The following is a 22,269-nucleotide window of genomic DNA, read 5'->3' as shown; positions in this document are numbered from 1 at the left end:
CTTCTTTTGGCTAACTATCTTCCGTGATGCCCATGAGTGGGTAAGGTCCTGTGATCCTTTCCAGAGAGCAAGCAACATTTCTACATGCTATGAGATGCCACAAAACGATATTCAAGTTTACGAGGTCTTTGATGTATGGGGGCTAGACTTCATGGGCCCTTTCCTGACCTCTTTTGGTAACCCCTACATCCTAGTCGCTGTTGATTATGTGTCAAAGTGGGCTGAAGCACAGGCTGTACCCACTAATGATGCTAGGGTAGTGGTGAGGTTTTTGAAGAAGCTGTTTGCTCGCTTTGGTGCCCCGAATGCATTGATTAGTGACCATGGGACGCATTTTTATAATGCACAGCTTGAAAAAGCATTGTTCCGATATGGTGTGCAACACCGATTCTCTACACCATATCATCCGTAGAAGAGCGGACAGCTTGAGGTCACTAATCGGGGTATCAAGTGGATTTTGGAGAAAACGGTTAATTCTAGCCGTAAGGATTGTTCCGAGAGGTTGGATCATGCACTGTGGGCTTTCCGGATAGCCTACAAGACCCTTATAGGCACACTTTTTAAATTGGTCTATGGGAAGTCTTGTCATTTGCCTGTTGAACTCGAGCACAAAGCATACTGGGCTTTGAAGACAGTTAATCTTGATATGGCTGCTGCGGGCGAAAACAGGTTTGTGCAGATTCATGAGATTGAGGAGCTTAGACACGATGCGTATGAAAGCTCCAAGCTGTACAAGGAATGTACTAATACGCTTCATGATTCCCGCTTAAAGGACAAGAAGGAATTCCGAGTGGGTGATCGGGTGTTGTTATACAACTCACGTCTCAAGTTGTTTCCTGGCAAGCTGAAGTCTCGGTGGTCGGGTCCCTACACTGTACGATCAGTGTTTCCTTACGGGATCGTGGAGACAGGCCATGAGGATGGTCGGTTGTTTAATGTCAACGGGCATAGGCTAAAGGCTTATGTGGGAGGGCTCGTTGACCAGAGTGAGGAGGTTGTTACCCTCCACCCCGGGAACAAATGAATTCAGGGTGGTGAGTCTAGCTGAAGACTCATAAATAAACTTAGCATGTTTTTCGTATATATTATTTTTTGCGGTTATCTATTTCTTTTTCAGGTTTCGGTTCGTTCTGGTTGTGAGGGATGTTAGAGCTTGTTTCCGGCTTTCAGGTATGTTAGGTCGGTCCTTATTCTTGGTAGGAGACGCTTCGTGAGTACCCCGGGTTCAAGGAGTCTTCTTTGTATATTTTTATCTTCATCCTTAAAAAAACGAAAATCAAGCACTATCAATAGTAAAATCTAGCACTACCAACCATGTTAGTGTCAGCCCTTTGCAGAGCCAATAATAGAACCATCTTTAATAAAACTAACCACTCCTCCTTCATATCTTCATCTTCCTCCTTGAACCCATTCAAGTGCTCACGAATCCTCTGCATCTCCTAGCTTCCTCCAAGAATTTCTTTCCTCCCAACAAGTATTACAGGTACGAATTCATCCTTTTCTTTGTTTGTTTCTTGTGATTTGGTGTTATGTTCTTGATAGTTAGTTTTCTTTAAGTTTTAGGGCTTGGTCTAAATGACCTGATTCAAGCCCATTTTTCGTGTTTTTTGTGTTGTTTTGGACCACAATTGACCAATATAAAAAACCCCTATGCAAAAATGAGAAAAAATCGGGGTTTTGGGGGTGATTTGAAGGTTTCGCGAATCTGGGTTCTGACACGCACGATCGTGCCAAATGGTGGCATGATCATGCCATTCATAACCGGTGTTGGATTGATGCGTGTGTAGTGCGATATATTTTTGATGTATATTTAAGCCCCTTTTTACACTTTTAACCAAGTTTTAAATTTATAAAACACGATATTCACTAACACTAAACACGCATATGGGCAAGTGCACCCATCGTGGACGTAGTATAGTGTTGGTAAGATACCGAGGTCATCCAAGGACACAAGATCTTTTAATACCGGTTTATCCTCAACGTCTAATCAAATCAAAAAAAAGTGAGAAAAATGTTTTAATCTAAGAAAATAAAAACTAACTAAATGCTGAAAAATAAAATAAAATAAAAACAGATAGACAAGATGAATCACTTGGATCCGACACGTGTATTAGTATAACCTTTGATTATTTTCGCACTTTTGCACTTATTTAAGAGATTATCTTAGTTATTGTAGTAGGCCCCTCTTTTGAAGGCGACGTTACCCTCAACCCAGTAGTTTGAGTCAGCAAGGATACAATCCTAAAGGGTCGGATTATTGAAAGATAATGAATTAAGTTATTAATGCAAATTGTGGTAGGCCCCGCTTTCGGCGGTGACGTTACCCTCGGCTAAGTAGTCTGAGTCAGCAGGGATACAGTCCTAAATAGCCGGGTTATAGTATTAATAGTAGTTAACTTATGAGGGGGTCAAAGAGTTTGGATCCCCGCCATCCAATACCTATGGGCATTGAAGGAGATCCTACTAAATTTGACCCAGGTCCCAAGCAGGACCTCTAAACGCTGAACAAGGGCAAGACCCTTACCAAACCGTTCCCTTAACCCCCGACCAGGTAGCCAACATACCTCCATATAGACCGTGGAGATATGAATGGTGAAAATCTTTTATTTTATATAGACAGTAAAATAACGCCAAGACACCACGGACAAACGATAAGGAAAGATCACCTTCAACATAAGTAACTAGTTATTAAAGTCATTAATACAAAACCAAATAAAAAGTGCAAAAGATTAAAAATAAAAAGTATTATACTAAACACTTGTCTTCACCAAGTGATGTAAGAGACTTAGGCAAACATGGCCTTGATTGTCAAGAACTCTTACGATCAATCTTGGATCCCGAGACGACTCACACACTCTACGATGGACAATGGATGATGGTGGTGGATGATGGTGTTATGGTGGTGGTGGGTGGTGGATGAAGTGTGAGAGAGGTGGTGTGCCAAGGGATGAGATGGAATGAAACCAAGCACTCCTATTTATAGGCTGAACAGAAGGCTGGGCACGGCCCCGTGTTCGCTGGACACGCCCCCGTGCCCGTCTGACACTCTCTCTCCTCATTAATTGTAATTCGCAATTACAATTAATGCGCCTGCTGTACTTTCACCACGCCCCCGTGCCCGCTGGACACGGCCCCGTGGTGGGCAATAGAAGCTTCTATAGGTTTGTCTTTTATGCTGCTTCTTGGGCACGGCCCCGTGTCCGCTGTACACGGGGCGTGTTCAGTCTTCTGCTTTCTCTTCTTTGCCTTGGAGGATGCCGTTGACGGTCCGGGCAGTCTACTTTTATTCCTTTTCCTGTATTTATGCTAGAATTAGTTGTCTTTTTGCTTCTTTTGTGAATTTGAGCTCATTTCATCCTGAAAATACAAAAGAAAGACAAAAACACTCTTTTTCCAACATTAGTACTTAAAAAGGGTTAGTTTTATGCCTTAATTGATGTGATTTATATGTTGCATTTTACACACATCAAATACCCCCACACTTAAACTTTTGCTTGTCCTCAAGCAAAACTCTTTAAATGTGGCTTACACTCCCAAATGGAATAGGTAGAAGAGAAGGTTTTTGGCTTGTCCTAGAGTGTCGGGAATCCAAGATCTTTGTAAGTTTTATTTTTATTTATTTACAATCCTATTCGTTATGATTTATTTAGAACGTTTCAGAAGATAAATTACTTATTCGGGCATAGCATGCCTTATTAAAATTCCATTTATATACAAGTTCACATACCTCACGGGAGATCACTCAACACTCGGCCGAAGGTGTAATTTTTAGTGAATCACTCGAGAGCGGCATGGAACTTACGCCTTCCATAGGCTTGCCAAGCAATCAATCCTCCTCCTTTTTAACTTTTTACCTTTGTAAATATCAAGAGGACTTTTTTGGGTGAAGGGTTAGGCTTGGGTTAAAGGTGGGTGGTTGGGTTAGTGGTTAGTAAAAGGGCGAAAATCGTAAAAAGCGTCGGTTTTCGTGACATGCCTTGTTTTTAGTGACTTTTTATTTTGAAGTATTTCTTCAAACAAGCTTTTATATAGCTTTTGTTTGTTTTTGACTTCATCATCAAAAAAATTTTTTTTTTTTTTAGAGTCACATAAAATAGCGAGCTTACGAAAAACCGAGCTTGTTACTAAAATAAAGGGTGAAAAAATAAAAAGGTTTTTGGTGGGTGAAAAGGTTTTTAGGGTAATGAAATGAAAGGTTTAGGCTCAAAGGGGCTAACTAGGGGGATTTTGGGTAGGTGGTAAAAAAATGAAAAATAATGGTGTATAAAGAAAAATATGGTTAGTCCTAATGCCTCCATCACTTACTTACTTGGGTTTAAGTTGGTAAGGACCGGGAATGTATCGTCGTGGCAAGTTCTAGAGTTGTAAGAACCTAGCGGCATTCACACAAGAAACGAAAAATGAGCATTTAGTCTAAAGATGTATATTTGTATGCTCAATAAAGGCTCAAAACTCACTTTTGTGGGAATGGTTTTTTTTTTAATGTGATCAAGTATATATAATCGAATTTTTAACTAGACTTGTTATGCCGTTTCGTAATTTTCTTATGTTGGTTCTTTGTTATCACGACGCTATCGGTTGTAAATTTGTAAAAATATAACCTTTTTAGAACTTATTATTCCCGAATTAAACCAAGACAAGCAAATAGTAAAAAAAAACGAAAAGTTTTTGCAAAAAATTTGGGGTGTTTAGCAGTTCCAATAGAGTTTTGTGTAAGGCTTGTAATTAGGATTTGCAAAATTCAAGGTTTTAGCATCCCCCCACACTTAAATTACACATTGTCCTCAATGTGTCCAAAAATAATATTTTCGGTTGATTAGAATGTGTAAAAGTGGGTTAAAAAACAAAGATTTATGTTACTGGCATCCTGGACACGGCCCCGTGGTGACCGGGCACGACCCCGTGGTCAGGTGCCAGTAACAGAAATTAAAGAGTTAAGACAGAAGCCTGGACACGGGGGCGTGTCCGCTGAACACGGCCCGTGTCCAGTTACCTGAACTGGTGTTTTTCTGCAGGTGGCTCAGCACGGGGTCGTGTTGGTTGGGCACGGCCCGTGTTGAGCCTTCTGTGATGGAGATTTGTGTCGGGTTGCTCTGTTCTTCGTGCATGGGTCCATTTTTCTCGTTCCCTTTTCATCCATTACCACCATGAATGTGTTTTATTCATTAATAACCACCAATCTTAGAAACCATCATATCATTGCAAACATAGAGAAACATTACATAAAGTTAGCTAAATAACTAGGGGATACATGAGGTTATCATAAATGTTCTACTTATTTAGGAAAATTTCGGGAATAGCTTCCCGATGTAGTAACACTCTTTAGCCGACGGCTCCTCGGTTGTTGTTCAAAGCCATTCTTCTATCTCCCTTGGGAGGTAGAAGGTAGCTTCATTCTCTTCAGTGGCTTGAGGAGGAACGCTCACCGGGACTCCTTGCACCACCCTTGGTTGAGGCATTTGGTGCATGGCGTGCCATTCGGCCGGAATGATGACCTCGGGTACTACATTCCACGCTCTTTGGGTTATCACTGGAACCAAAGGCGGGGAAGCGAGAAGGTTTAACCTCTGGTGCAGGAGGTTTACTTCTCGAAGACAGCCCTCCAATCCTACCGTCAGATGATTAATACGGTTCACTAATGCTTCTTCTACTCCCGTCATTTCGTCTATGGCTTCCCTCAAAGCGTAAACATAGTTTACTAGGGAATCTTCTGCCGTGGACGACCTTCTTCCATTTCGGTTATTTCGTGAAGATGATCCGCTATTCCTGCTGGCCATTTTCTGTGAAAGAAACCGAAGATAACTAAACTTTTGCAGAACAGTACCTTGAACACGGCCCCGTGCTCACTGAGCACGGCCCCGTGTTCAGTGGTTTGCAGGATTTTTGTCTAACGATTCTTGGGTTTTAAATTATTTTAACATTCTTTTACTGTGGTTTAAGCTTAGATAATTTAAAACAAAGTTATGGAACTAACTTTAAACAAGAATCCGCAGCCAAAAATCCTACAAACCTTACATAGAAGATTGGAATCATGGGGTTTCCAAGCTTCCATGGAGGAGATGTTTGAAAAATTTTTCGAAGAAGGAGAAATGAACAAAAGTGGAAAAGACAAGATGGTCCTTGGGAACCTTCTTTTAGCACTTACCTAGGATGGTATATGTGAAGATCCCAGGAATCTCTGCTTAGTGAAGTGGTAAAAAATGAGCAGGAATTAGGCTGCATTTAAAGAAAACGACAGCACACTGGACACGGCCCCGTGTCCGCTGGGCACGGCCCCGTGTGCAGAGAAAATCCTGACACATTTTGTCCGTATTCTGATAAAATCAGCAGAGAATCTTCTGAGTGAACACGGGGTCGTGTTGACCGGGCACGGCCCCGTGTTGGGAAGCTGTTTCATGGAGTTTGTTGCTACTAAGGAGCTTATTTATATCGGGTGGTTCTTGATTTGTTGGAACAACCCCAAAGTGCCTAAGATACCTTAATTGTCCTATACTAAGGCGAGAACGCAAGAGGTTATCGGTGAGGGTAATTCCTATTTTCATTCTAGGTGGACAAGTCCAACCCTTTTCCGGGCTCTCGTTAAAGAAGGTGTATGCCGAATCGCTCAGGTCTATGTATGCATCGAACGAAGTCGATGGAGAGTCATTCACGGCACAATCGGCACAGGGACGACTATCGTCCAAGTCTTTTCTAGGTATGAAGGTATTTTCGGGAGCAACGAGGTTGTCGGAATGCGGTTCCAACATTTCCTCATGGTCATCATCTTGGGATGGATCAATAAAATCCTTCCTTAGTTCTTTTGACCAATTGAGAATTAGTTCTTCTAGTTGAAATAACTCGTCAAGGAGCATTTCTCCTAGAATATCTGGCTGGGCGCATTCGAGGGAGAGATAGTGCTTATTTTTACTTTCGCCCCTCTTAAGGTTATAAGGAATCGGTGGGTCTATATAGTGGGGCCTATAATTGAGAAAATAACATTTTAATTCCTCATGTTCGCCTCCACATAATCGACACCACATACCATAAGAGTGCCGAAAGTAAAAAGAATTACTATCACTCATGTTTGTGTCAGAAATTACCAACCGTCGGGATCTAACGGTTCTGTTTTCAGTAAGAGAATCTTGGGCACGGGGGCGTGTTGAGTGGACACGGCCCCGTGTTCAGCTTACTGTCTGACTTAAAACAGGATTGCCAGTTCCAATGATTGAGCACGGGGGCGTGTTCAGCAGGCACGGCCCCGTGCTGAGCTCTGCAGAAGTTGAAAAACTAAGAAAAATCCTAAAAATTAAAAAGAAAAATAAAAATATGATTAGGCCGTTGATTCCTAACTTTCTTAAAATCCTTGTGTCCCCGGCAACGGCGCCAAAAACTTGATGCGTGTGTAGTGCGATATATTTTTGATGTATATTTAAGCCCCTTTTTACACTTTTAACCAAGTTTTAAATTTATAAAACACGATATTCACTAACACTAAACACACATATGGGCAAGTGCACCCATCGTGGACGTAGTATAGTGTTGGTAAGATACCGAGGTCGTCCAAGGACACAAGAGCTTTTAATACCGGTTTATCCTCAATGTCTAATCAAATCAAAAAAAAATTGAGAAAAATGTTTTAATCTAAGAAAATAAAAACTAACTAAATGCTGAAAAATAAAATAAAATAAAAACAGATAGACAAGATGAATCACTTGGATCCGACACGTGTATTAGTATAACCTTTGATTATTTTCGCACTTTTGCACTTATTTAAGAGATTATCTTAGTTATTGTAGTAGGCCCCTCTTTTGAAGGCGACGTTACCCTCAACCCAGTAGTTTGAGTCAGCAAGGATACAATCCTAAAGGGTCGGATTATTGAAAGATAATGAATTAAGTTATTAATGCAAATTGTGGTAGCCCCGCTTTCGGCGGTGACGTTACCCTCGGCTAAGTAGTCTTAGTCAGCAGGGATACAGTCCTAAATAGTCGGGTTATAGTATTAATAGTAGTTAACTTATGAGGGGGTCAAAGAGTTTGGATCCCCGCCATCCAATACCTATGGGCATTGAAGGAGATCCTACTAAATTTGACCCAGGTCCCAAGCAGGACCTCTAAACGCTGAACAAGGGCAAGACCCTTACCAAACCGTTCCCTTAACCCCCGACCAGGTAGCCAACATACCTCCATATAGACCGTGGAGATATGAATGGTGAAAATCTTTTATTTTATATAGACAGTAAAATAACGCCAAGACACCATGGACAAACGATAAGGAAAGATCACCTTCAACATAAGTAACTAGTTATTAAAGTCATTAATACAAAACCAAATAAAATGTGCAAAAGATTAAAAATAAAAAGTATTATACTAAACACTTGTCTTCACCAAGTGATGTAAGAGACTTAGGCAAACATGGCCTTGATGGTCAAGAACTCTTACGATCAATCTTGGATCCCGAGACGACTCACACACTCTACGATGGACAATGGATGATGGTGGTGGATGATGGTGTTATGGTGGTGGTGGGTGGTGGATGAAGTGTGAGAGAGGTGGTGTGCCAAGGGATGAGATGAAATGAAACCAAGCACTCCTATTTATAGGCTGAACAGAAGGCTGGGCACGGCCCCGTGTCCGCTGGACACGCCCCCGTGCCCGTCTGACACTCTCTCTCCTCATTAATTGTAATTCGCAATTACAATTAATGCGCCTGCTGTACTTTCACCACGCCCCCGTGCCCGCTGGACACGGCCCCGTGGTGGGCAATAGAAGCTTCTATAGGTTTGTCTTTTATGCTGCTTCTTGGGCACGGCCCCGTGTCCGCTGGACACGGGGCGTGTTCAGTCTTCTGCTTTCTTTTCTTTGCCTTGGAGGATGCCGTTGAGGGTCCGGGCAGTCTACTTTTATTCCTTTTCCTGTATTTATGCTAGAATTAGTTGTCTTTTTGCTTCTTTTGTGAATTTGAGCTCATTTCATCCTGAAAATACAAAAGAAAGACAAAAACACTCTTTTTCCAACATTAGTACTTAAAAAGGGTTAGTTTTATGCCTTAATTGATGTGATTTATATGTTGTATTTTACACACATCATGGATCTTCATATTTTTGCCTAGAAATTCATCACGCACGAGGGTGCTTACTATGGCACGATCGTGCCCTTCATAAAATCGTTCAAATCTTCAAATCAGTGCACTGAAATCGGTCAAGCACGAGGGTGCCAAGAGGTGGCACGATCGTGCGTCTGGGGAATAAAAACCCAGAACTTCATAATTTCCAGAAATCTTCATAATCTTGTTGGTTTCCTGCTCAAGCACGATAGTGCCAAATGATGGCACGACCGTGTCAAATTGTCCAAATTCATATATCTTGTCTGTTTTTGGCTGCTGATTAATTGTTTTTGATTCTTGCAGATAGATCACCCGTATTTGCAGTTCATGACAATGCGAGGGAAGGGTATTATATCGCTAAGGTGGAAAGATTGTGGGCAAGGAGACATTTGATTGAGCCCATGAGGAAGTTGCAGACAGTCGACTTGGACTTGCTCAGACAGGCCGAGCGGTTCGATGATCTTATGACACCTCCTTGGATCCGCCTTTTCGAGAAAGCGGAACCCCAGTACATGGAGTTAGTGATCGAGTTTTTCGCATCTTTTCGATTCACCTTTCCTTGCCCGGACCTGTACGAGAAAAATGTTGGTGTAAAATACCGATTAGGTTGAAAATGGCACCATCAATCAATTAGTCGGTTCGGTCAAGTGTTGGGATTATATGATGATGTTGACGAGATTGATTCGGATCTATTTCACAGTTTGCAAGATTGGTTGCTAAACGCGGACAAGGTCGCCTTTTGGAATGAGATCAAAGTGCCGGGTCGGATATGGGACCCTCGGAGGGCCAAGGCGACATGGATTCTTGACCCACTTCACCGCGTCATCGAGCAAGCCATTTTCCTTGTTATGGGAGGCTGGGGTGAGAGTACGGGCAACATCACCACTCGTGACCTTTTTCATCTCTATTGCATCATCTCCGGTTCAAACTGCAACTTGGCGATCAGCGTTGCCGAGTCGATTCAGTGAGGTATTGATTCGACGCCCACGTCACAAATCTGCGGAGGAGCCTTTGCCACCAAACTCGCCAAATTCTATCGAGTTCAGTTAGACCATTTGACTGAAGCTTGTGATTATGGCATGCTCGATTTGGCGCAGCTGAACTCTATGCATTTGATCCTGAAGGTAAACGGGATTCCAAAGCTGGTTGACAAGTTGAATAGAGTTTGGGATCCGCTTCCCGTAGATGATGGTGATGATAGTGATGGTGGTGTTGGCGATGGTGACGCTGATGACGTCCACATGCAGGATATTCCAGTTCACGAGCAGGAGGGGGCCGCTGGGGGAGCGAGACCCCACATACAGATTGGTGAGATGGGCCAGGATTTCGATAGCCCAACCTGGGAGAATGTGTATGGCGGATATGGTGGTGGTGGTTATGAGCGTGGTGCCTATGATCCGTATGAGCCTTCATCGGTAGATCTCTGGAGGCGGATGGATGGACTCACCTTAGACCAGCAGGAGGTGAGACGAGATGTGGGTCTGATTCGTGTTGGGCAGTATCAGCAGGGGAACTTTATGGTGGATATGTATGAGCAGACCCATCATAGTTTCGACTGGCCTTTTGGTTCGCAACAACATATTGGGGACTCGCTCAATGCACCATATACGCAGTCGCCTCCGCGCTTCACACACAGATCCAGATTCGATCGTCGGGACGACGCCGGTCCTTCCTGGTGACAGGTTTTAGTCCCATTATCTATCTCGCATTTTTATTATTTCGTGTTTGAGGGGTGTGCCATTTTCTGTTGTCCGTACACCCCTCAGTCCTAGATCTTTTATTTTTGTTGCTTTAGTTTAGTGGGTTAAATGAATAAACAAAGGCAAGGGTAAACTGGGTTGGGTAAATTCTTTTGAATTTGATCATGTTTGCTTAGTGTGCAATGTTGACTCGATGAGATCTTGGCTTGATGGATGGCTTGGTAGTTCGTTGTGGATGCTCATTTTTACTTCGTCTTGCTCCGTTCTAGCCCTTTTGTTTCAGTGGAGTTTTCGTGTTCCTACCTTCCTTTATTTGTATTGAATTCGCATTTCCATTGCTTATTCAATTTTTTGTTGTACATCGAGGGCGATGTAAAATTTAAGTGTGGGGAGGTGGTTTAGCGCTTGAGCTTTGTTGTCATAAAAAAATAAATAAATAAATAATAATAATAATAATAATAATAATAATAATAATAATAATAATTCAAAGCTCTCTTTAACAATTTTTGTGGCATATTAATCAAATCAACATAAGTATCGAAATAAGCACTAATTTTTTTGATAAATAAATAAGGGAAAACGCAAAAAGGGGGTTCGCTCGCGTAAGGATCACCGTCAAGTAACATGTTTTTTGTATGAAATTGAGCATGAGAAATCAAGTGATTGACCTACTTGTTTGCCTCACATATTTACCCAATACAGCTGTTTCCGTGAGTTATTTTTTAGCCTTATAGCTTTAGAATTATTTTTGCTCATGTTTTTGCGGGCAAAGATTGAATGAGCCGGATGACTTTTTCAATTTAGAACTTGTGTTAGGTATACATTTCGAGGCCACAAAGCAAACATATAAGCATAAAAATGATTGAGGCATTAGGAAACCTTTTAATTTTAGCCATTTATATTTATTCCCTTACCCAAATCATACCCCTAGTCAAACTAGTTTGAGTCTTTCCCGTTCATTTCTTTTAAACCACTAAATATTAACCACTTAGCCAAATTAGCCTTTTATATTTCTAACCCTTTTTTTTTGTTGGAAGCCTGGTTCGGTTAGTGAATAACTTGTAGCATTTTGTATAGTATCTTATTCTTTTTGGTGCAACCTCATGGTCAAGAGTTTTTATCTAAGTAGACGTACTTAGTTCTCTCTAAAGCATGGGTTAAAAAAACCCTGAAGTAATATAGTTTGAAAAAGCCTTATCAATCGGCTTCGTTAGAGCAATTTTGGGAGTTGAAAAGCGAAACTTGTTGGTTAGCTCTCGGTTAGATATTATTTAGTGGTATAGTTCTATTTTCTTGTGTTTCAAGTTAGTCGAACCGCCGGGTTACAACCGTTTTAGCCACTTTAAAAATCCACTTCCACACCCTTAACCCAAGCCAAGTTACGACCCACACAAGACCTCATGATTTATGTTATATTTTTGTCGAGTGATTAGATTTGATCCTTCCACAAGCTTATGATATCGCATAGTCATCGTCTTGGTATCGAATGTTCCAAACATACTCCATAAGTTGTATGTGCACCTATATTTAGCCGAGTGTGTGTGAACATTGTGAGGATGTAAGGTGAACTTGTAGTGATTTCTAAGATGGACCATCGCTCATAAAAATATTTTGCATACCCTTTTCGGTTTTTCCTTCATGTCGAGTACTCCTTGATTGTTATAGCCCGAATTATTTATTTGTGCTTAATAATGCTAGTTGAGATGATTGCCATTGAAGAGAGTTTTGTTTGTTTTGATTTGCTTGAGGACAAGCAAAGTTCAAGTGTGGGGATGTTTGATGTATAAGAATATGTACATCTTTTAAACATCAAATATGCCCCATTTATGCGAAAACTCTTTGTATTTTCATTGACTCTGGTACTCATTTGAGTTGTTTGTGAAAATACAGGTCCTGGCTTCGGCCCGGTGTTGAAACAGAGGCCTTTGGAGCAAAATGGAGCAAAAATGGAACACTCCAGCAAACTGCCAGATATGGCACGACCGTGCCAAGCCAACCAACGTCGGCACTCTCAACCAGCACTATCAGTCAGCAGCACAGCCATCGAAGATCAGCGATCCGCACGAAAGTGCCAGCACCAAGCACGACTGTGCCAGGTCAAAAACAACTTCTGATCAGCTCATTTCGAGATCGCACTAGTCATTATCGATTATTCATCGACGCGCACGACCATGCCATGGGCTGGCATGGTCGTGCCACCTCGGAAACGTTTGAGCGGGATTTTTCCAGAAATGGTAGCAAGCAAAAAAAAGATCGACAGACGAAAAGTGACTCTAACACTAGCCACGCACGACCGTGCCAAAAGGTGGCATAGTCGTGCCAAACGCCTAGCAGTTTAAATACGAGTTTCAAGCTCATTTACAAGGGAGTTGGAGCATCTTGGTGAAGTTTTCTCTCAAAATCCTAGACTTGGAAGATTGTTGAAGCTAAGGAGGAGCTTTGAAGATTACTACATCATTGAAGATTAACTCATTTACCACTTTAATGTTGTCTTTGAACTTGGTTAGCCTACTTTCTACATTATGAACAATTTAAGCTTTCTTGTAGTTGATCTAGTAGTTATGAGCCTTATGGGCTAAACATTTATGTTGCTTAAACTTTGTTGAAGCTTATGAACATGTGATAATATGGAAGAAGATGTGATGATTGTTCTTGTTAATCTTCATAGTAATGTGTAGTCTTGTTCTTGGAGTTCATGTACATGTTCAAAGTTGTTGTTCTTGAATGTTTGATCATAAGTATCTACATGATGTGTTGGAAAGCGCATGTAAATATTACGATTATTGAATCTTGTTAACTTGTTAAGATTGATTCATAGTGTTAAACTAGGAATGGTAATTGCTAACATGACTTGAACGATGATTTGAACATGTGTATGGATTCTTGCATTTAGATTTGGAAATATCAAGTAATGTTTATATGAATTCTATGGTTTGTGCTTGTGTTTGTACTTTGTATGATGATTTAGGCCAAGATTGTAATCTAGCATGACCATACTTGTGGTTCATATCAAGAACAAGATGAAGATGTTGCTTACTTGAAACCAAGTTAGGGTGATTAGTGTGTTGTTCATATTAGTTTTCCCTAAGTTGTAGAGTTAGGAGTTTTGACAAACAAATAACTCATGATTAAAGATTAACATCAACTTAGCAAGTGAACTTAAAAGAATAATTTTTAGGCGATTAGAATGTTAATTCATTTTAAGTTTTCCTAAAAATTATAAGACTAGGAAGCCATGATTAGGGACTTAGTTGAAATTAGAGCTTGCATCATCACTAATCCTTCCCCTTGTTGTCACATGTTTGTTAGTGGATATTTAGTTTAGGCAACCTTTCTTAGATGTTATTTTTTAGAATATTTAGTAGTTTATTTATTTGCATGTTAAGTAAGAAAAACCAAACCCGTTAATTGAAAAGGATTTAAAGTAACAAAAGTTTAGTGTCGAGCGCGTGCACGGATTGATATCCGGTTCTTGCCGATAAACTATATTACCACTCGACGGGTACACTTGCCCTTCTATGTGTGTCGTTTAGTTCTTAGGTGAAAATCATTTTAAAACTAAATTTGTGTGAAGGAAAATTCATTTATAAAAATATATTTAATTCACGCACATCACATTTCATGTCCTTTAATTAACAAATTTGCATACACCATGTCCTTCTCTCTAAACCCTATCCACCTACCTAATTAAATGCACCCATATGGCCCTCACATGAGGGACAAAATTGTCAATATCCCAGCCCCTCACCATTTTAAAACCCCCAGCTTCTTCACTTTTACAAATATTAGGGTTTGTTCTTCAAGCTAAAAGTATGAAAGCTATGTTGGTGTTTTCGTCACCGCAAAGTTGTGTGAAATGTTTCGCCAGTCTCCTTTGCCATGAACTTCATGACCCATCAGGAATTGCCTTTAATACATTAAAAAAGTTATTATAATATTATATTGTAATAAGTTTTTGAGTCATTTATCTATTTATAGAAACTTTAGTTTAAGACGAATGGGGTTAGGGTTGTAATTATATATATAAATTTAGTGTTAACTCCTTTAATTATGTTACAATTAGTAGGAGGTTATTAATAGTAGTTATGTATCCCTACCTTTTGTGATTTCAAATATCATTTAAAAACTAATTCATAGCAACGATATTTGATCGACAATTTTTTTTATATTTCTTTGTTCTAAAACAGTTTTGTAATCGTATACAAGTGTATAAATTGATTTGTTTCATAAATATTGTTATTTTATGTGTTCCACTTATTTTACACATATGTATAGTGCATGTATGTTTTTGGTAGACACGTAAATTTTGTGTTAATCGTTGATACACATGTGTACACTTGTTTGTATTTAATTAATTTTATAATTTTATATGAATCTACTCGTGTGTATGCATAGTATACTATATGTTGTTTATATACGCATATGTAACCATTTCTAAATATAATACACAGATATACAAAAGTCTGTACACATGTGTATAAACTAACAATAGTGTATTTTGTATAAACTGATAGTTTTCGAGACTATACGTATGTGTATAAACTAACAGTTGTGTACCTTGTATAAACGGAAACTAGCGAGGTTTTAGTTATTTTGATTATATTGTTTAAACAATGCAATTTACAAATGATGAAAATACCCTCCTGTCATTTATTTTAAAGGGAAGTTATAACATTATAATTACAATCTTGTTATTGATAAAAAAAACTCTAGTTCTTCTAAAGAATAGCCAGGACTTGTTCACTTGGTTCACAAATACACTAGTTTTCACTTTAGAACCTTACCCTATATATATATATATATATATATATATATATATATATATATATATATATATATATATTATGAAATATAGGTTTTCTTATTTATTTTAAATGTTTTGTTTTTTAAATAGTTGAGGATGGAATGAGAAAAACTGATGTTTGGCTGATGTGGAAGAGAGAGCTTGGCAGGGATGGGAAGATGACCCTTCCTAACCTTAGCATGTAACTGAACCCCTTCATATGCTTAGGGAAGGTAATGACACGAGTGTTTCTCATCTTAGTCTTATACTCAATTATAAAATCATGTCTAATACGTGACTCATTACTTGTTGGGTATTTGTTATGTTATCACTCGTTGAGTATTACTATTGGGCACACTGGCGGGTATTGGGTATACCCATTAGATTTTTTAAAAACCTATTGATATTTTCTAGTATATTTTTTTCTTTTCATTGTAATTTATTATATAAAATATATGTTTCGATCAAGTACAATAAATAATAATATAATAAATTACATACATGTTATTATCACCATAAAACATATGAATATCTAAAATACGCGCATTTAAAGATAATATAAGTGTCAAAAGATAATTTCGTATTTGATAGCCTATATCAAGTATAAATAATATTATCAAAATATATATCCGAAAATAAAAGTTTATTTTCCACATGTACAAGTTATACAACGGAGCAATACTAAACAAATGTCAAGAGAAAACAAAAATAAAAATAATTTTCGGGAATATGATTCGTGTAGATGATTCGGGTAAATGGATTTATCATTTTGGATAATCAGGCCGGGTATCACTGATCTCATAATAGCGAAATATATTTTTTTTCAATCCCATACACAATCTCATACCTGAATACTCATCCTAAAACTTTCGAGTTTCTAGTATTCCCGCCGGGCTCGGGATTTTCTTGTCATCCCTATATATCCATATATATGCTCTTTAATCTTTACTGTTTTTATTTTAACTTTTTGTTTATGTTTAGTTTTGAATTATCATTTAATTTAATTGATACAATCAGTAGTGGATAAGCTTTTTTTATTCTTCATAGGACTCAATAATTTCTTGGATATTTGTTAACTTGATTACATTTTTTTCCAGTTAATTATTTCGAAAACTTATGTAAGTAAATTGATTTCGTTTATGGTATTACAGGAATGTTTTGAACAACTTCTTTATTTATTCGTAGATGGGAACTTCAATTGATTTCAAAACAAATGCAGATGCTTAAAGCACGGTGAAGTCATGGCCGAAACCAAAACAAATTAGACAAACATTTAAAGAAAAATTTGTGGCTCATATTAGAATTAGCGAAACATATTATTCTTATTATTCTTAATCTGTTGTGATAAACAACTGCTATAAAATTTTGGTTTTCTGTATTTTTTTTTTCTAGCTGTTTTAATATATCATTTTTTTATTGCTATCTAAGAAAGGAGATGATTATGTTGTGGTTCCAACCAAGAATCGATTGGCCAAAGAAACAAGAAGGAAACCGAATAGAAATTAGAGAGAAACTTAGATCAATACTTTTCATTCATAATAAGAAATGGACATACATAGTGTTTAAATAGAAATCACAATGTTAACCCTCTAACCCACTACTCAAACTAGTAACCCACTATTCATCTAATAACTAAATATGGAGATAAAAAAGGAAACATGCAAATCATGTGGAAAAAAGAATGTGGCACGTAACAGATTAATTTACGTTATCTTCATTTTAGTTGATTAAAAGACGAACAATATAATATGGATTTAGGAACTTCACTTATAACAATAAGAAATGTTTAATGTCCTAATCTATTACGTATACTATCTGATCTCATTGCAAGTTGCCTAGGTAATTTTGTAATTTATAATTAAAGTTTATAATAGTCAGTTAATCACCAATTATAAATATAAGTATGCCAAAACGTTGAAATTATTTATCTAGTTGTTCACATATTACAGTCATAACTTTTGACATTTTCTCTTTCTTTTTTGTTTATCACGTATCGTTGACATTTACTTAAAAGTGTGTCATATCCATTGCTGTCTGAAAGCTTCTAACCAACCACCTTGATTTATTTTATTTGGGAACATGATTCCTCAAAACACGCATATATTATGGGTAATCAGAATAAGTATCACCTAATCTAAATCCTATACCTTCAGAATATGTAATTTTTTTCAATTCTATACTCGGTTCCAAACCTGAACACCTGTAAAAGCATTGGTGGAACCAAAAACTTTTAACTGGGGGTCGAAATATGTGTGTATGTATATACACTAGATCTACTAATGTGTAATAATAGTTATTACTTTAATAATGTAAAACAATGAAAAAAAAGAATGTTAAATTTTTATAAATCTTGACATCTCAATTAAATTAATTAACAAAGCGAAAATTAATAAAAAGTGAAAATTATAGTAAAATGAAATGAACGACATGCGTTAAATTAATATTTATTATTATTATTATTATTATTATTATTATTATTATTATTATTATTATTATTATTATTATTATTATTATTATTGTTTAGACTAAATAACAAGTTTTGTTCTTTATGTTTGCAGCAAATTGCAGACGGCGTCCTTTGTCTTCAAAACCGACTAGTTTTGTACTTAATGTTTCAAAATTTTACACGTTTTGTCCTTTAAGCCAAACCTAGTTAGAAATTTCAGTTAAATGATGTCAATTACACCGCACACGAGGGTAGAATAGTCTTTTCCCCTGCCCATTCTATTTCCCCTTTTAAAACCCTCAATCGTTGTCAGGGAAAAGACTATTCTACCCTCGTGTGCGGTGCACATGACATCATTTAACTGAAATTTCTAATTGGGTTTGGCATAAAGGACAAAACGTGTAAGATTTTGAAACATTAAGTACAAAACTAGTCAGTTTTAAAAACAAAGAACACCGTCTGCAATTTGTTACAAACATAAAGAACAAAACTTGTAATTTACTCTATTGTTTAAGAACTAAATTAAAACATTTGAAAACCTACATTTTAAAAAGCAAAGAAAAGAAAAAAGAAAACTAAGCGTGTAGTGCAAATGACATTGACTACTTCTTTTCTAACTTTATTTTATTGGAGAGTTTATTGACAGAACTACCCTTCATTTTATCTCAAATGAATCATCTTCTTCACACCAAAACCAGTTACAGATGTAACCGTTGAGCAGATCGGGAATTTTTTTGGCCAACGCCTTTCTATAGTTCTCTTCATTTTCGTTGTAACCACCCTTCAGCTAACAATATAGGGGTCAAAATACAAAAATCCACCGAATGAAGGAACACAACTTACATGGCCGGCCGGTGGCCGGAAGGTCAACGGACCCTCCTGATCCCCTGAGTTCCCAATATAAAAAACTAGTTATTAAAGTTATTAATACATACCCAATTAAAAAGTGACCAAATGTTGGAAATCAAAAGTATTACATAAAAGATTTTGTCTTCACCAAGTGATTTAAGAGATTAGCTAAGCATGGCCATAGTTTGACGAAAGCTCTTACTATCAATCTTGGATCCCGAGACTACTACCCACTCTAACTCTAACGATTGTGGTGGGAAATGATAGTGTTGTGGTGGTGGAAGTGAGAGAATTGGTTTGTCAAGGGATGAGTTGCAACTGAACCAAGCACCTCTATTTATAGCTGAAAACAGTAGTTTACACGGCCCAGTGCCTGGTAGGCACAGCCCCATGCCCTTCTCCTTCTCTGTCTTCATCTAATGCACTTGTCAGTCCAGATGCTCACACGGCCCCGTGTGTCAACGGCACGGCCTGTGGCCCTTGTACTTGTTGTACGACCCAAGATTTGCAAATCTAAGAGTTGACCACGGCCTGTGTCCATGAGACACGACCCCGTGTCCCTTGTCTACTTCTGTTTGTCTTTTTCTTCATGGAATCTTGAGTGGGGCACGACCCCAAGCCTGGCAGGCACGGCCTGTGCTTCGCTTTTGTTTTGTTGTTTTTGGTCTTAGGGTGAAGCTCGGAGGGTCGGTATATTGTATCAACTTCCTTCTCTCGTATCTATGTTGCTTTTTGCCATTAATTTGTTCTTTTTATACATTTAAGCTTTTTTAATCCTGAAAATCAAAAGTATATAAAGAAACACACTTTTTCCAACATTAGTACTAAAAAGGGTTGTTTTTATACCTTATTTGTACAGTTTATATGTTGCATTTGGTGCATATCAATGTACGCGTAGATTATATGCGGAAGAGTATTTTAAAACTTGTTGAACAAATGTGTTAATAAGAATTACACACATAAAGTGATAAAGCTTGTTCATAGAAATGTTATAGGTGAGTAGTTGTATGCATGATCAAGTATGGTAATCAAGTGTAAATAAGTACATATGTAATCTTAGTAGGCATAATAAGTAATGTGAACTTATACGTGCGATGTATGTATGGGACATATATGCATATAAATGGTTATATGAAAGCGTATGCAAGTATTGTAGTTAAATGAATGTAGACCTAAGGTAAGCGTTGATGTGAAGACGTGGGTTTGCAATATGTTGAGATTACGTGTTATTAATTGTACTCTATTGAGTATGAAATGTAATGCAGGTATGTGAACATTGGATTCTTGCGGAATTAATGTCGGATTGGAGCAAGTGAATTTGAGAGGATAATCGAATTAAATAGAATTAAGTAGTTAAAATACCATATGGTATTGAAATATATGTATTAAATTATGTATGATGTTAGCAAATTACTAATGGGTTGGTTGTATATGGTGATCACAGGGTTGCACAAATTTTCTTTATCACCATCAAGGACTAGTGGATGTAGATCGAGTCAAAGTGCAAGGATTGTACGAGAATGGTGGTTACGTAGTTTGTATTTACATATTATATTTGATACAATGAATGTTGTAATCCTTTTTGAGAAAGCATTAGACATTTTATAAATGGACCTTCAAGTATGTCAAACATTTAATTAAGAAAGAAATTTTTTAGGTCTGTATTTCCGTTGCGTCTCTTTTGGTTAAAACGTGTTAGGGTCTTACACGGGCGTTGGACCACTAAGCCATCTTATATTAAAAATCTATTTTTAATTTTTCAGGGAAAATTCAGAGAGGATACTTCTATCAGACCAAAGCTTCAGTGCAATAATATCATAAAACTCTCGTCAAAGGACACTGTTGACATCATTGCCCAGTTCAGCAAGGAGAATATTAAAGAGGCTGTGTTCGGTTGCGGCGAGGGGCCCGATGGTTTTAATTTCAGATTTTTTAAGTAATTTTGGAACTATTTTGAAGAATTTTGCTAATATTTTATTCAACTTTCATGGTACAGGGTCATCAACAGGGGATGTGCTGCTTCGTTTATAGGCCAATTAGTCTCGCCGGGGTGATTAACAAGGTGATTTCTAAGATCCTTACGAATCACCTCAAGAGGGTCCTTAGTTTTGTGATATCGAAGTCGCAATCGGCGTTCTTGAAAGGAAATGTATTTTGGACGGCCCTCTTTGTAACACCCTTGTTATTATTTTAAAGGTTTTCGTATAAATAACGAAAATAAACATGTAATTACTATTAAGTAACCTTAGAAAATACGAGTTTACTAAAACTTTTACAATTTTAAAAGTTTGAACAACTTAATGTAATTGGATTCGTCGTTTTAAAGATACGACAAAACGCCGCGCAGAAGCTTGTATTTTATCGTGTTCGGTTCCTCATCGAGCTTGATCTTAATCCGGGCACTCTTGGCGATCACCTATTATCAAAACCAACTTAAAAGTTAGTTTTGATAGTCAAATATTAAGTTCAAACAAGTACAGGGGTTAAAATGACAAAAATTAAAAATTTTCCGGAGTTAGGGGCGTCGCGTGACGCCAAGGGCCTAGGCGTCACGCCTAGCCCTTGTTTTCACAGACTGTTGCCTTCAGCTGTTGCTGTACATTCCCAGCTCAACCCGATTTCACGGAAACGGCCATAACTTCTTCGTTATTGATCCGTTTTACCCGATTCGTTTTCCTACGCGTCCGTAATTTAATTCTCCATCTTATGGAGTTAAAATCCAACATCTAACATAAATAAATTTTGAGACTTTCAAGCCTTCGACTCGTTACCTTTTTATCAAATTTTACCCGTTTATGCATTTTATCAAACAAACATATTTGTTTGATTCCTACATCACCTACACTTCTTCAATTAAATGTTATATACCATATTAGGTTCTAATTCACAGGTTTATTACACAATTTAAACCCATTTTCGCTCGTATGCTTATTTTGACCCGTTAAGGGTATTTAAGCACTTTCAAGCCTAAAATAGCTTTCGATTGCTTCTAGCATTCCGTTACCACATTTCTTATCCTATAATCTCACACCCCCACTGTATTTAAGGTAGGTTTAATGTGGTGATCGATATAAACCAAATTTTACCTCTCGAATCATTATCTTACAGCAAAAACTCAAATAGTGCCATTTAGCTAATATAATACCTCTTTCGGCTTCTATACTTATTCTAAGTATTTACCTAGTCATAAAACTCGTTTCCAAACAACCTTTAAGGGTCGTTTGTTCCATTTAGCCTACCAGGGCGTTTTGGTCGATTTTAGTCCTTTTATGACGAAGGACTCTCTCTCAAATTATTCGACCAAAATAACACTTTTAACTACAACATAATTATGCATACCTGGCCCGGATCAACAAGTAGACCCGATTTATACCTTGTTTTCATTATCACACCATCAATGGTGACGC

At 37.9% G+C, this 22,269-nt stretch overlaps 1 protein-coding gene across 1 annotated transcript; it reads left to right on the top strand.

The window, feature by feature from the left end:
- The first annotated feature begins 646 nt into the window (after positions 1-646).
- Positions 647-1,024, top strand: LOC110888874. The gene has a single exon (XM_022136373.1). The coding sequence runs from the start codon at positions 647-649 to the stop codon at positions 1,022-1,024; it is 378 nt and encodes a 125-aa protein (XP_021992065.1).
- The last annotated feature ends 21,245 nt before the right edge of the window (positions 1,025-22,269 follow it).

The sequence above is a fragment of the Helianthus annuus genome, chromosome 11 (genome assembly GCF_002127325.2).
Source record: "Helianthus annuus cultivar XRQ/B chromosome 11, HanXRQr2.0-SUNRISE, whole genome shotgun sequence".
Taxonomy (NCBI): domain Eukaryota; kingdom Viridiplantae; phylum Streptophyta; class Magnoliopsida; order Asterales; family Asteraceae; genus Helianthus; species Helianthus annuus.
This window is presented reverse-complemented; position numbering and strand designations above follow the sequence as displayed.